Source organism: Clupea harengus, chromosome 22 (genome assembly GCF_900700415.2).
Source record: "Clupea harengus chromosome 22, Ch_v2.0.2, whole genome shotgun sequence".
In the NCBI taxonomy this organism is placed as follows: Eukaryota; Metazoa; Chordata; class Actinopteri; order Clupeiformes; family Clupeidae; genus Clupea; species Clupea harengus.
In genome coordinates this window covers 1149764-1165708 of record NC_045173.1, presented here as the reverse complement: position 1 = coordinate 1165708, position 15945 = coordinate 1149764, and the positions used below count along the sequence as shown (strand labels likewise).

Below are 15945 nucleotides of genomic sequence, written 5' to 3'. Positions count from 1 at the left end.
CACCGGAGTGTTCCGCTGCCTCGTTGCCGAGGACGACCAGTACCAGCAGGATACTGTCTCTCTGGAAGTCACAGGTCAGTGATGAATGTGTGAATGTGTATGTGTGTGTGTGTGTGTGTGTGCAGGCAAGGTGTTAAGTGCTTTATCTGTTTTGTAAGGACTCTGGGACAGAAACACTCAGAAGATGAAGCATAAGAACAAGTATGAGAACATGTATGAGAACAAGAAACATACTTATATTTGGAGTGTCTCTGAGCCCAGCCTCTTTGTAGGGTATCAGTAAATAACTTGTTGCTCTGCTTTTCACAGGCAATATGTAAACACCTAAACCATGCAACAAGGAAATACAGTACATGATATATATATATATATATATATATATATATATATAAGAGTATGCTGCTGCTAATATGAGTTAATGTCCTGTTACCTTAACTGTGCTGCTTGTTGACCCACACCTGGAGGGTGTAATAAGCTCTCCTGAATGTGTTGTGGGATCTGTCAGCTCTTTGTATCCACGGCTACATACAGCTATTATAGCTTTTTTTGAAGCTCTAAGAATTATTCAGTGTGAAAAATCAATTAGTGCCTAGAAAATAAAACGCTAAAAGTTGTGTGAAAACCCCATTAGTCTTGGAGCGACCTTTGAGGCCGGTTTAATAAGTGGTGGTGGAAAGTTGCAGTCGACACTTTCCTCATTTGGGATGCGGTATGGCCTCTCTGAATTAATCAACGGCTAATGGCATTGATTCATTCTGTCAATATCATACTAATTCTGCTTTCCCCATTTTATTGCTATTTTTTTTCCCTTTTTAGGTTTTTCATTTGAAGTTCTCATTTATTGGTTAATTACCCATAACTCTTTAATTCGAGGCTGTTGATTGATCACCATTGACAGATGCCCTGTGTAGTGTACTGTGAAGTTCATTTTCAGAGACACCAATGCAGGGCTTCAGTGGTGGCCAGTGGCCAGTGGCCAGGCGTCTCTGAGGCAGGAGGCAGGAGGCAGCGGGAATGCTAATGAGGCCGCTGATTAGGCTGGCGCATGAAATATGAGCTTACCAAAGCAAAGGGATGTCTCATAACAGACCCCAGTGTTTGGAGAGGGGAAATCAAGCGAGGACATGCTGACAGGCAGAGGAACAAACTCTGGGCACGCGACCTATGATGAACCACCCAGCCACCTCAGTCACCCATCCTCACTTCACCTCTGTACTTTTAACTAGCTTTAGGCCCTCTAGATGCCCTACACCTTGATCTAGCCAACCTTTTAATCCTTATATCAAGAAAAAACCTATTAAATAAAACAATAATAGTTTTTGTTATGATGTGTACAGTAAAATAAAAATCAACATTAAGGGCAATGAAAATGGAGCCATGTGTTGGCCTGAGGTATATTCTCTCAGTGCGTGTAGTGAGCAGAATATGAATCAGAAACAAGTCTTTGTTTATCTGCCTTGGAACAGGTGTGGACAGATTTGTAAGAGATATTTTGGCAGAAACACAAAGCTTTTGCGGACCGTGGCTGTGGGGGGGGGGGGGGGGGGGGGGAGTTGAATAAAGCTCGACCTCTGCCTGCTGAAGGTCGAGAGGCACAGTGGGCCTGCTTGTTTCCTGGGGCGAGCTGGAGCAGAGGTGCTGTCAGGTGTCGTGAGGTGCTGGCGGCAGACAGGTGTCTCAACTCTCTTTGGCTTCCTCCCTCTCTGCAGGTGTATTGTTCCATTACCAGTCGCCCGGTGAGAGCTACGCCCTGTCCTTCGCCGATGCCCGTGGCGCGTGCCAGCAGAGCGGGGCAGAGATGGCCACGGCAGCCCAGCTGATTGCTGCCTACCACTCCAGCTACAGTAGCTGCTCCGCAGGCTGGCTCTCTGACCAGACCGTCAGGTGAGGCAGCTTCTACACTTGGCTATGATGGAGGAACCCATAGAAGGTCTACTTAGTCTGATGAAGACCGTTTGAGAACAAACATTTGGACCCCTTTGGGCTATCAACTTTGAAATAAAGAATCCTTGAGAGACCCCTTGAGAAGAAAAGGTTTTTATAAAGAACCATTTGGAAAGAAGATTATTTAGAATTTGTATTAGTACCATAGCCACTTTTACTTAGCTCTCTATCGTGTGTAGGTCCTCAGGGTGGTGGTGAAAATGCTCTCAGGAGTCAAACAGAAACAGAAAGATGACACAATAAGCAGTAAATGGGGGAAGTCCTTGGGCTGCCCTAGTATTGAGCGCCATCCCCAAGTGTACAGCTTCTTATTTCCTAGCCAACTGTGTGCGGCTGTGCCGCCGCTGGAGACGCTGAGACTTTAACCAGTGAGGCAAAAGCCATGTCAGGCTGCCAGCGGGGGGAAAGGAGGGGGCATTTATGTTCCTCCCCCCACGTTGGCATGTGGCACAGCCGTCCCTTTGAACAAGGCCTAGAGCTACAGCTGCATTAGCATAATCACATGCTAACTCGTCCCCACCATGCTAAACACACACACACACACACACACACACACACTTCAGAGGAATCAAGCGCTTCATTGGTTCTCCACAGGTACGCCATCCAGTCTCCAGAGCTGGGTTGCCATGGACACGAGGAGCTGTATACGGGCGTGAGGAGTTATGGGGTGAGGAACCCCACCGAGATGTTTGATGTGTACTGCTTCGCCTCCGAGATGCAAGGCAAGAGCTTTTCCCTGATTTCCCATTCTCTGTGATCTGTGTTCTTCGTGCTCATTGGCTAAGAGTAGAGCGGAGGGAGTATCATGTCTTGCCCTTGGTGTTGTGGTCATGATCGCTCAACCGAGAGCAACACAGAACTAACACACTGTCTGGCTCTGGGTGTGTGTGCTCACTGCTCTGTGTGTGTGTGTGTTTGAATGTGTGTTTGTGTGTGTGTGTGTGTGTGTGTGTGTGTGTGTGTGTGTGTGTGTGTGTGTGTGTGTGTGTGTGTGTGTGTGTGTGTGTGTGTGTGTGTGTGTGTGGGCATGTGTTTGTATTTGTGTGAGTGTGTGTGGTTGTGTGTGGTTGCGTGTGTGTGTGTGTGTATATGTGTGTGTGTGTGATTGTGTGTGTGTGTGTGGTTGTGTGGGTGTGTGTGTGGTTGTGTGTGTGTGTGTGTGTGTGTGTGTGTGTGTGGTTGTGTGTGTGTGTTTCTCATTTTATGTTATGTTTTATGACAAGGCAACATACCCGAAATAGCCACACAGATTCATTGTTTTATTGTCTTCCCTGGTGTAGAATTTCAGCTATCAGGCCTAATCAGAAGTATTTATTGTATTTATAGTATTTATTGCCATATAATTCTGTTTAGTCAATTAATTCAAACGTTTGTACATTTATGCCCACACACACTCTCAATTCACATTCTATCTGTTCATCTCGTGTCCTCTTGTGCAATTGTTAGAACCCCTCTTTTTGATAGAAAAAAAAAATAGATCCAAAATACCGAATCCTACCGAAGACTGTAGGATCACTGTGATTTAATCGGCATCCAAGGGGGTTTTGTAACAAGTTCTGCACAACTCTCTCGCATGCAATTTCTCTTTATTTCACACACAGTAACTGTCACACTGCCCTTCAATGCACAGTGGCCATTACTTCTAACTTGCATATAACTGACACAAATGCAGGCACACACAAATGCATTGCACACTTACTTATACACACACCTAAATCTAATCTCTTCTCCATCTCCAGGGAAGGTCTTCCTCTCCTCCGCCCCAAGGAAGCTCTCATTACCCGAAGCTGCTGCCCACTGCGTGTCCAATGGCTCTCTCCTGGCCACCGTCGGGCAGCTTCACCTGGCCTGGAGGTCTGGTCTGCAGAGCTGTGAACCAGGCTTGCTGTCCGACGGCACCATCCGCTACACCGTCAATGAGTCTCATTCCGCTTGTGGAGAAGGGAAAGCACCTGGGGTCTACACCACTGCCCCCAACACTACCGCCATGGGACAGCCCAATAGCACGACCCCGTTCCATCTATACTGCTACAGAGGTCAGCATAGCAGCTTCTCTTTTTCTCAAGATACATTTGGACATTTTGAAAACGTTATTTTACTTAAGTTGTTTAGTTGTTTAGGTTTTGCATTTGTTTCCATCTTTCCATCTCATACAAATGTAAAATTGATTGTTTAAATGCCTCAAATGAATATATAACTTATATATACATTTTGGTTTGTGTGTGGGATACCGTCATGTCATAGAAACTCGAAATAAATCTCTGATGACTTGAATTGAATGACCTTGAAAATGACAGCAGACAGCACAAACAGAACAGCATACCCCACTCGTTATTCTACCTGCCCTGCTCTGCAACACAGACACACAGGGGACACAGCATACCCCACTCGTCATTCTACCTGCCCTGCTCTGCAACACAGACACACAGGGGACACAGCATACCCCACTCGTCATTCTACCTGCCCTGCTCTGCAACACAGACACACAGGGGACACAGCATACCCCACTCGTCATTCTACCTGCCCTGCTCTGCAACACAGACACACAGGGGACACAGCATACCCCACTCGTCATTCTACCTGCCCTGCTCTGCAACACAGACACACAGGGGACACAGCATACCCCACTCGTCATTCTACCTGCCCTGCTCTGCAACACAGACACACAGGGGACACAGCATACCCCACTCGTCATTCTACCTGCCCTGCTCTACAACACAGACACACAGGGGACACAGCATACCCCACTCGTCATTCTACCTGCCCTGCTCTGCAACACAGACACACAGGGGACTCAGCATACCCCACTCGTCATTCTACCTGCCCTGCTCTACAACACAGACACACAGGGGACACAGCATACCCCACTCGTCATTCTACCTGCCCTGCTCTGCAACACAGACACACAGGGGACTCAGCATACCCCACTCGTCATTCTACCTGCCCTGCTCTGCAACACAGACACACAGGGGACTCAGCATACCCCACTCGTCATTCTACCTGCCCTGCTCTGCAACACAGACACACAGGGGACTCAGCATGCTTGGGAGATCTTCCATGCTCATCTATTTACAGCTGTCACCTGTGCCCCTTGTTTTCAGGTAAGCCGCGCAATGTTCTCACCAGCATCGTCAAGTCTCTGATCCCCTGGAGGCTGAGCTCAGAGGAGCCCACCAGCGCCCCACAGGAGCCCACCAGAGCCCCACAGGAGCCTGGGACCCCCACCGAGGCCAAGACGGGCTCCGCTCCCCCCAGACACACGCACACACAGACGCAGACACAAGCCACACCTGGTAAGTGTTCTGAAAACCTGGTTCTGGTGAATTTCAGAGACACCTGCTGAGATTTGGATGTTAACATATATATTTTCTTTAACCGCATCCCTGTACGTGCAGTAGTGATGGACTTCACAGAAAATGTTCAATTGTTGACATAATCAGTGTCATTCTCAGAGTTGTAGTGTGAATAATGTTACAAGGGTTCGTTTATGTCAGCAAATGGATGTGGGAGGATTTCTGGTGTTTCCAACACACCTCTACTGGTCCATATGGGAAAGAGTGTGAGAGCGTGTGCGTGTGCGTGTGCGTGTGCGTGTGCGTGCGTGTGCGTGCATATGCGTATGCGTATGCGTATGCGTGTGCGTGTGCGTGTGCGTGCGCGTGTGTCAAGCACATACACAGTTCTGGGTTTCACTTAATCATCCCTATACCCTCTAATGGCCTCTGAATCCTCCCAGCACTGTGGGATGTGCCGGCAATTAGACACCACACACACACACACACACACACACACACACACACACACACACACACACACACACACACACACACACACACACACAATGTCCTCATGTAAATGCAGGAGTTCTGTTCAGGGCCGGGCAGTGATTCAATAGCTTTGATTTGTAGTGTTGCTGGAGAGTGTTGTGATCAGTGTGAGAGCGAGGTCACTGTAGATAGGGATGATCGTTCCTCTCTGACTAAGACCCTTAAGGTACATCCTCTCTTCATCATATCAGTGCAGAACACCCACAGCATTGTTTGACTCACACAAATATTGTTTTGTTTCAGCGATTTAACAGCACAATTTCAGCATGATTTAACAATTACAAGGATCATTTGCTATTGTTGAATGCAAAATGATTATTTGACCTACATCCTGTAAGAATCTGTATGCGCCCGTGTACATCAGCAATATTACTGTTATTAGCCGTCCCTACCATGCCAAAATGACATCTGGGAATGTTTAAAAATGGCAAAAAATGGGACTTTATGTATGAATTTGTTTCTTCATAAACATCTTAATTTTTTACTGCACTGGTCAAAACAAGTTTTCAATATGGGATATTATCTTAACGATCGTCTCATGAATGTTCTGTCCAGACTCCTCACACAGCACATCCACGCCACCTGCATCTGCCCTCCAGCCCTCCAACTGGACTGGTCTGGTGGACCCGAAGCAGAACCTCTCCAGACCCGACTCCTGGTGGGCCCAGGTGGGCAAGCACAAGGGGGAGTACGTGACCCTGCGGATGCACCCGGGAGACACGTCACTGGACTGGAGTGGCTCACTGGATGGCCCCTGGGAGGTGAGAGGTCAAGGATCGGACCGAGGAGGTCAGAACAGCCCAGGAGGGTCTGCGAGGGAGGAGGTGGAGGAGGAGGAGGAAGACGCCCTGTCGCCATGGCGAATGGTGACCCGGAGTCCACCGGTGGGCTGGACGCTGACTCCGAACCCCAGCAGGGTGTCCTCGGTGACGGAGAGGAAGGGGAAGGATGCGCTGAAGAAGATTGTGAACTCATTCTGGAAGCCCTGGAACTACTTCAATGGAGCTGAGGAGACTGAGCCACCGGCTGGGCCACACACCAGCACCAGCACCAGCACCAGCACCAGCACCGGCACCAGCACCAGCACCGGCACCAGCACCAGCACCAGCACCAGAACCAGCACCAGAACCAGCACCACACAGTCACAGACGCAACACGCAGCAGACCCAACCACCTCACCAGTGTCAGGTTTGTGTTTGTTTCAGGGTTTGACAGTAAGATGTGTGTGTGTGTGTGTGTGTGTGTGTGTGTGTGTGTGTGTGTGTGTGTGTGTGTGTGTGTGTGTGTGTGTGTGTGTGTGTGTGTGTCTCTGAGTCTGTGTGCCTCTTTTCTCTGAAGATCTTTTCTGTCTGTCATGTGTCAGTGTCCATCATGTCCACCCCTCGATCAGATGCCAGCCTTTGTCTGAAACCCGACTTGAGTGCTTCAGTAGGCCTCTCTCCTTGCAGCTGAGTCACCTTAACAAGCATTTCAAAGGATCACTCAACATGAATTCCTCTACTCCCCTTTTCATTGGACTTCATTTGTGTTGTCAGGGATACACTTCTCCTGTGTTTTTGTTCACAGGGGAAATGAAAACTCAACCTGGCATGATACCTCTCACGGCTCCTCTTATGAGGCGCTGTCTCACATAGAACCCACCAGGCCAGGCAGGCGGAGGAGAGACATTCATTTGAAATGAAAAAAAAGGCGATGAGGAGAGAGCTAACAAAGGCAGAGGAAGGAATAGAAACAGAAAGAGAGGAACGGGGTGCTTTAAAGATGGGGGAGCCTGGATACTATAGGGAACTAGCTCCATAGTGTGATGATCAACTGAAAACACATACATACATAGAACCAGCATGAGATCATGTTTGATGTGAGCCATCCATTATATATGTGGTCTGAGGGTGTAATGGGTCAACTGGAAGCCGTTCTGAACGGGTGCAGTAATCGGCTTCAGCGTGAATCGTGAACATTCATTTTTAAGGAACCCTATTCACAAGGAGAAAATAGATCCTACCTAGCCCGTGGCCTATGAGAAAATCCACTGTTGAGTTAGGGCACAAATCCAGTTGAGTTAGGGCACAAATCCACTGTTGAGTTTGGGCACAAATCCACTGTTGAGTTAGGGCACAAATCCACAGTTGAGTTAGGGTACAAATCCACTGTTGAGTTAGGGCACAAATCTAGTTGAGTTTGGGCACAAATCCACTGTTGAGTTTGGGTACAAATCCACTGTTGAGTTTAGGCACAAATCTAGTTGAGTTTGGGTACAGATCCACTGTTGAGTTTGGGCACAAATCCACTGTTGAGTTTGGGTAGAAATCCACTGTTGAGTTAGGGCACAAATCTAGTTGAGTTTGGGCACAAATCTAGTTGAGTTAGGGCACAAATCCACTGTTGAGTTTGGGCACAAATCCACTGTTGAGTTTGGGCACAAATCCACTGTTGAGTTTGGGCACAAATCCACTGTTGAGTTTGGGCACAAATCTAGTTGAGTTTGGGCACAAATCCACTGTTGAGTTAGGGCACAAATCCACTGTTGAGTTTGGGCACAAATCGACTGTTGAGTTTGGGCACAAATCCAGTTGAGTTAGGGCACAAATCTAGTTGAGTTAGGGCACAAATCCACTGTTGAGTTTGGGCACAAATCCACTGTTGAGTTTGGGCACAAATCTAGTTGAGTTTGGGCACAAATCTAGTTGAGTTAGGGCACAAATCCACTGTTGAGTTTGGGCACAAATCCACTGTTGAGTTTGGGCACAAATCCACTTTTGAGTTAGGGTACAAATAACAAACTTTAGCACCCATTGGCATTAGAAGGTGTGTAGCAGTGTTACTACGCAACGGTGCTTATGAATACATGCTGATTATATTTGTTTATGATGGGTGCTATGTCATAACAGTAATTATTTCCCATGAGATATGTCACATAATGTGTGACCATATCTATATTCAGTCTCCACATCCAGTTATTTTGGAAACTCAGTTCTTTTTATAAAGTTCTTTTGTATTTTCCTATACACAAAATGAAACAAGTCGTCTGTGCTGCTACTGGGAGACTTGTAGTGTAATGGCATGTAGTAAACTTATTTAACCCTCAGATGTTTTTTGTCCAGAAGCTCTATTTTGGACTAAGCTGTCACTGTCTTCCTAAAATGTAGGACAGCGATATGACAGTCCTTCCACAGGGCTTTTTAAGTTGTGTTCATATCTCATTTTCAATGCCTATTCTTAGCCGCGTGTTATTTTCAGTGTGACCACGGAGACCCCTTCAAATCAATTTGCATCTCACATTTAAATGTTTTCCTTTTTTTTGCCAAACAATGCCTTTTAAGTTTTAATTTGGTACATCTTTCTTTGGAGAGACAAACTCCAGAGGACCAGAAGCTATATACAATGCATACAATATGCTCTAACTGTGCCATGAACCCTCAATTTGAATAAGACACACAGAAGTAGTGAATAACAAACAACTCCAGTTTTTATATTGAGGGTATTCAAATGTAACTCCAGTTTTTATATTGAGGGTATTCAAATGTAACTCCAGTTTTTATATTTATGGTATTCAAATGAATGTGGCCTTTCCAGCTTGTGTGGAGGTGCTATTTATATTTATAGTGGAGACATTGTCTTTTGAGCAGCAAGTGTGTGTGTTTTTTAAACGCACATCAGGTCAGAGATCATCAAGGAGTGATTTCAGTGGTATCAGTCAGATCTTACACACCCTTGGAGGGAAGAGAGAGAGAGAGAGAATGAAAAGAAGGAGAGAGAGAGACTTGAATTTCCAAAAGACCTTTATTATAAAAGACTAACAGATAAAACATAATAAAGTCAAAGTTAAAAACAAGAAGTGTACAAAACTGAAATCATCATTTACAACTGAACATAAAGCTCCATTAAACACTTTGATATTTTCAGTTGTAAAAGCAACTATTAGAAATCTAGATTTAATCAGAGCTGCAAAAACCATTCCAAAATCCTGATCCTGCCCTTGTTCAATCTTGTTCTTTCTATTCACACAAATGACCATTTTAGCCCAAAATGAAGTGAAGCAAGTGACATACAGATCTACATCTTTTTACATACCGAAATCCAAAAATAAAAGTCTTCTGTGAAAATGTTTCATTAAAACATTCAAAAAGTTTTTCCAATGCATTGAAAAATCCCATCTGTCTAGAACACTGCATGAAAGCATGAAAAACAGCTTCTCTTTCAAAACAATTTTTTTTGCTCATTTCAGGACTTTCAGGAGGATGAAAGCTTTCAGAGCAATAATTCCATGTCAGATTCTCCACTGTAGGTCCCCAGCTCTTTTAGCTAACGGTGGCGTACACAGCGCTCTCCACTCTGGCTTCGCCTCATTACCCAACCCAAGGACAGTGTGCCAAGGGGTGTCAAGCTTCTGATTGAACTCTTTCTGATTCAGAATTTTAACACAAACTTTGTAAAACATTTTGTCAGATGTTTTTTCATACAAAAACAAAGGGTTATCACCATTTAAGAAATGGCCAGTGTTATCACGCAATTCTGTACAGTGACACTTCTGTACTGTAAATTCATTCCATACTTTTAGAAAGATTTGTATAAAAAGCTGGCAACTGAGAGGTATTCAGTGTCTTGTGATTGTTGTGATTCTCTATTTGCGAGAGGCCACAGTGGGCACAGCTCACGCTCACAAACGCTCCGGCTCAGACAATCCCAGCATGCACTCTGAGAGAGAGAGAGAGAGAGAGAGAGAGAGAGAGAGAGAGAGAAATGAGCTGGAGCTGAGGGAGTGTAGTTAGGGCAGAATGAGGCATGGTAATGGATGCCCTCCTGTCAGCTCAGCAACTTCAAATTAAATGCAGCGCCTGAGACTAGCCTCCCTGAGCCACCAGGCCATCTCTACTCTTTCATCACACATCCCCAGAGAGAGAGAGAGAGAGAGAGAGAGAGAGAGAGAGAGAGAGAGAGAGAGAGAAGGATAACGGAAGAGGGAAACATGGACAGCTACAGTAAATGGAGAGATAGAGGCACAGATACTGAAAGGAGAGACAAGGAGAGAGATTGAGAGTGAGATAGAGGGAAAGAAAATGGGAAGAGAGAGAGAGAGAGGGAGAGAGAATGAAGAACGATGAAGTGTAAGAGCATGAGACATAGTTGAACAGAGCCAGGGACCAAACAAGTGGCAGTTAGAAGAACAAGGCAGGGGCAAAGAATTGGGTTGAGAGGGAAGGGCAGAAGAGGGCTGAGGGAGAGAAACCAGAGCGCGCTTTGGCCCCGGAGGGAGGCTCCTGCAGAGGTGTGTGAGAGTCAGCCGTCTGTCTGTCTGCATGGAGCTTTAGCCGTCTGTCTGCCTCCGAGGCTCCTGCAGAGGTGTGTGAGAGTCAGCCGTCTGTCTGTCTGCACGGAGCCTCAGCCGTCTGTCTGTCTGCATGGAGCCTCAGCCGTCTGTCTGTCTGCACGGAGCCTCAGCCGTCTGTCTGTCTGCACGGAGCCTCAGCCGTCTGGGCCTTCTCCACGCCTCTCTGGCCTCATTAATACAAATATTCTTTCTGGCCCAAATTCTGTGGCGGGGGCCATTAATGTTTCACTCGGAAAGGAAACCTACTCTGGGCTGGTGCATTATTCAAACCCCTTTGGCAAATTAAGGACGGAGGTTTCTTGTCCCCGCGCGGCCTCTAACCAGCAGTAATGAGCGATGGGGTGTGTTTCAGTAAATGAGAGGCTATGTGCAAGAGACTCACTGCGCAAAGCCTGACTGCCATGTAAATGCTGTTTGTCACACTGCCATACTGGTCATGCCTTATAGCCCTGCAGCTTTCATCTGAGGCGTAGCTTTGACAATCTGCCATGAACGATCTGTGACCTCCCACAGAATGCTATTAGAACTCCATCACATGATGACAATGGTACAATAGACAATTTATCAGGGATCCATTTTTTTTATATCTTATTAACGCAGTATTATAACACAGTATTAACTGATGATCACTGGTCCACATGTGTCCACAAGTGGCAGGTGCATCTGCCCATGAACAGTGGCACAAATGTTGCAGGATGCTCAAGGGAAAGATTGCCCAAGTTTGGCAAGTCTGTTTTCAATGTCAGTACTTTTATATGTCAACTTACTGTCTCTGTTCTGGCATAGAAGGGACACGAAGTACATCATTTGCTTAGAATTCATTTTATGCTAAATGCCCTTTGCCTGTTATGGACTAGCTAACATTACGAGGTAAAGTCTTATCTGAAGTACATTTTCTGGCTTCATACCTGGTCACGTCAAAAACGGTGAAAAAAAGACATTATTTAGCGATGGTTTACTTTGTAACTTTGGGCAGGATTTTCTTATCAATGTCGATCTTGTTTTTTTTTCAGTGGCAAACTTCAAGCCTCTCTGTTTTAGCTCCATATTATGCCACCATATAAATACTAAAATGAGTGGTCAGTGGAGCTTCTCTGGGACACTTTAGACCAGTGGTTCTTAACCTGGGTTCGATCGAACCCCAGGGGTTCGTTGAGTCACTCTAAGGTGTTCGGTAGGGGTCAAGACACACACAGTATAGCCCGGTTCACACTAGCAATGTCGGGCCATTTTTATATATACCTATGTTTTGAAGAAATCATATTCTATTTTTCCAATTACGAAGGGTTCGGTGAATGCACTGATGAAGCTTGCAGGGTTCAGTACCTCCAATAAGGTTAAGAACCACTGCTTTAGACTGTTCTGGAAAGAGTGGTCAGTGGCGCCTCTCTTGGACACTTTAGACTGTTCTGGTTAGTTGATGCAGTTATTTAAAGGTTTGTGCTCATGTTTTAATGAGTTCAGTCAGAGTCGGTTTCATTGACTGTAGGGCGGAGGAGCAGAGGCAGGGGCAGGCCAAAGTGTCAGAGAGAGATGTTTTTCCTCCCCTGCTGAGGCCGACCCTGATGGCTGCCTGCTTTGAGTTTGTTAATTAATAAAACATACTTTAAAAGTGGAGGGGGAAAATAATTAGCCCTAAACGGAGTTTATAATTGCATCATTGCTCTGGTTGTGATTTCCATAAAATGTGTGCGCATGAGATGCCTACTGAATTATTGAAGCCTCAGTGATGATAAACCAATGAGCTGTGGGGGGAAGCAAGAAGACCTTCCAAACACCTTCACCAGGAGGCATTAGCATTTACACACAAGACAAGCAAATACACAAATTCTGTTCCACCTCATTGTAAATCTTTGATGAAAGAAGAAGCCAAAGTCTTGTGACAGCTGATTACAGGGTGTATTTCGACATCAGGGGCCCTTAGTGGCTGTGGGGGTTTTTTTAAGGTGAGAGAGGAATCACGGCAAGGATGTGAAGGGGTGAGGAGCTCCAGCATCAGTCTGCTGTGATTGGAAAAACAACTAAAGTGGACGACTTATTTAACCAAAACCAGACTGAGTGAGGGAGCAACCAGGCTCGGCTCCGCAGGGCTGAAGGCAGGTTTATAATGAGCACGCTTTTACAGAAGCGTAGGGGGCAGGGGGGAGATTAGCCTACTTTGGTGAAAAAATCTCATTAAAAAATTAAACTAAGTTATATTTTTTATGAAGCTCAAATAAATGGCAAGCAAGGAAGGGGTGTGAGAGGCTTACCAGTCATAAGCTCATTTAGAAAAAAAGAGTTTCTTTTCTTGTTAAAAAAAATGGTGAACATAATGTCATGTTTAATATAACTAGTAATGTGAAGAATAGCTGCTAGTAGAGCCAAGGAGTAAAATAGGATTGGATTAGTTCGAGTTGATTCTATAATTACGGAGCAATAATGTCTTGTGTCGCATCCTGTTTCACGCAGCACCCTCAGACCAGATGGAAATCAGTTAGAGATCATTAGTATGTGTGGTCGTGACCTCTTCATAGTCTGTCATCATCACCTCTTCTTCTTGCTTTTATATTCCCTTGTTAAAAAGACGCCATTATTTCCAGTGGGTGCGGGAGGTGATCACAAATGTGTCGTTTCCATCTCACAGGGCTGATGTCATGGTGGGGCCGAACCTGGCTGGCCAAACCGGCGCCAACCTCCGGTCCATCTCACGAGGCCCTCAGCACTAGCAGTGCACCAGGAACACCGGCTGCCCCAGTCAAGGTGATGAAGTTGGGCCAAGGGTCCATGCCCGAAGCCACCATCACGCCAGGAGGCTGGTCAGTGGTGGTCCCGTCCGATGCCGGCGAGAGGAAAGCGGGCAGCACAAGGAGTGAGGTTAAACCCGACACCGACCTCTCCAGAACCAGACCCACCAGCACACCTGCATCCAGTACAGCAACACCCACCACTACCAAGTCATCCACAGCCAGCACTCAGAGAGGCAAGGGAGCAGAGGAGGCCAGGGGGGAGATCCAGTACGAACGCCGGCCACCCAACACAGGGAGAGCTCGATCCAAAAGCGACCGATCCCAGAGGAGGGACCCCAAAGTGCCCAAAGCTCCATCTACCACAGCCCCCTCTCCTGCCACAACCTCAAGCCAGATTCCAAACCTCTCTTCGGGGCATGGGAGCGCTGTGAAGCCACTGACGGAGAAAGTGACCCCGCTGATCCAGTCTACCTCCTTGCTGCCAGAGATGAGGTCCACTGCCCTGGAGGCTTTTGGACCAGGTGGGAGTGGAGGTCCTTCAGTGCCAACGGAGGATGATGCGCAGACTCTTGGCTCCGGAGTCTTGCTGCCTGGCAACCCTACCGAAGACATAGCCCATGGCAACGAAGAACTGGCCAAGAGGAATGGCTCAGGTGGGACGCTCTATCGCTTGCTTTCTTTCCCCGTTTGCTTTCTTTCCTTTTACCTTCTTGTCTCTAAGCTGTCTTCTCCCTCTAAGTAGTCTCTTCCTTTCTCACTCTCTCCTCTTATCATGCCTGCATACAAGTTTTCTCATTCTATGCAGCTGGCTGGTTGCTTGTCACAAGCGATTACAAGATTTCGACCATCATCGTCTGTCAGAGCCTGTCCTGTATGAGTAGCAAAAGTTCTGGCCACAGCTGTGTTTTCAGCTCCCTTGACAATAAAGGGTTAAGAGCAGAGTGGGCATGGAGGGTGCCTTATCCAGACAAAACATTATTTTTTTCCTTTTTCAAAAGTTTGTGTGAATGCCCCATTCACCCTAGGCAGTGGTATAGCAACCACAACACACGAATAACATCGTTATAAGTATGCAATATGTTTTGATAGATTTTTCATCTTATTCATTGGATTTATTATACAGAATAAATATTGAAGTATTTATCATCACCAGGCAGGCTGGTGATGATAAATGCTACATACATGAGGCTGACACTCCAGCCTTTGTGTCATGAAGTAGTGAAAGGCAAAGGCATTTCCACTTGAATTTGTTGGCTATTCTTTATGAGCGATAGAGACATTGTGAGTCTATGTAAATCTCATCTTGCTGTCGTGCAACGTGCGCCTAAAAACACGGCATGGTATGCCTGAACAGACCGCACATGGCTAAAAGGCAGATTTGGCCCGCTGCGCTCCTCTGACAAGTGCATATGCATTTGTGGGAGGGGCGTGGGAAAAGTGGGAGTTTTGGGCATAATGTTGGGATGAGAAGCGCAGGGAGTTCCTTATTATGGATTCCGTTCGAATGAATGATCAACAGTCCTCTAAGATGGCGTGGGTGTATGGGCTCTCACTCTTGATTGGCTCTGTATGTGTTGTCTGTTTGTCTTTCCGTCTGCCTGTCAGAATCTCTCACCTTTTCTCTTGTCCAGCAGCCTTTAGTAGTGGGGAGATTATGGTGTTGTCAGAGAGAATCATAATGCCTGTGGCAGGGCACACCAATGAAGTACAGCTTATCTCTCCCCTATAATCCCAGTCAGACATCACTCTCTCACTCTCACTTTCCTTCTTCTCTCTCTCTCTCTCTCCACACTGTCTCTCACTGTCTGTTCCTATCTCTCTCTGTTTTCCAGTTTATCTTTCAATGTTTCTCACATTGGAAGCAGTAAATGAGTGCTGAAAAACAGGTTTGTCTTTCAAGGTATAGGAAGCAGGCTGGGGAGCCGGGTCCTTGAAGAGTGCATGTGTGATCACTGGAAGGGTATTTACTGTATATAGAGGAGGCCCTTTGTGGAGCGGAAGGTTTTACCCACAACCTTGTTCTCAAGAAACCTTTTGATGTCTGTGTATATATACATGTGAAAGGAAGAAAATAGGCGGACTATGAACCTGCTAACCAAACAACCCTTGGACAGAC

General features: G+C 46.3%; 1 protein-coding gene across 1 annotated transcript in view; it reads left to right on the top strand.

Annotated features, from left to right (window-relative positions):
• The window catches only part of ncana (neurocan a), a 78565-nt gene that overhangs the window by 34720 nt on the left and 27900 nt on the right, over window positions 1-15945 (top strand). Inside the window, exons 3-9 of the mRNA XM_012820246.3 lie at window positions 1-74; window positions 1710-1884; window positions 2539-2666; window positions 3684-3980; window positions 5046-5237; window positions 6327-6959; window positions 13727-14482. The exon at window positions 1-74 is cut by the window's left edge and continues 340 nt beyond it. Of these exons, the coding sequence (XP_012675700.2) occupies window positions 1-74; window positions 1710-1884; window positions 2539-2666; window positions 3684-3980; window positions 5046-5237; window positions 6327-6959; window positions 13727-14482 (2255 nt within the window). The remainder of the gene's footprint in view (window positions 75-1709; window positions 1885-2538; window positions 2667-3683; window positions 3981-5045; window positions 5238-6326; window positions 6960-13726; window positions 14483-15945) is intronic.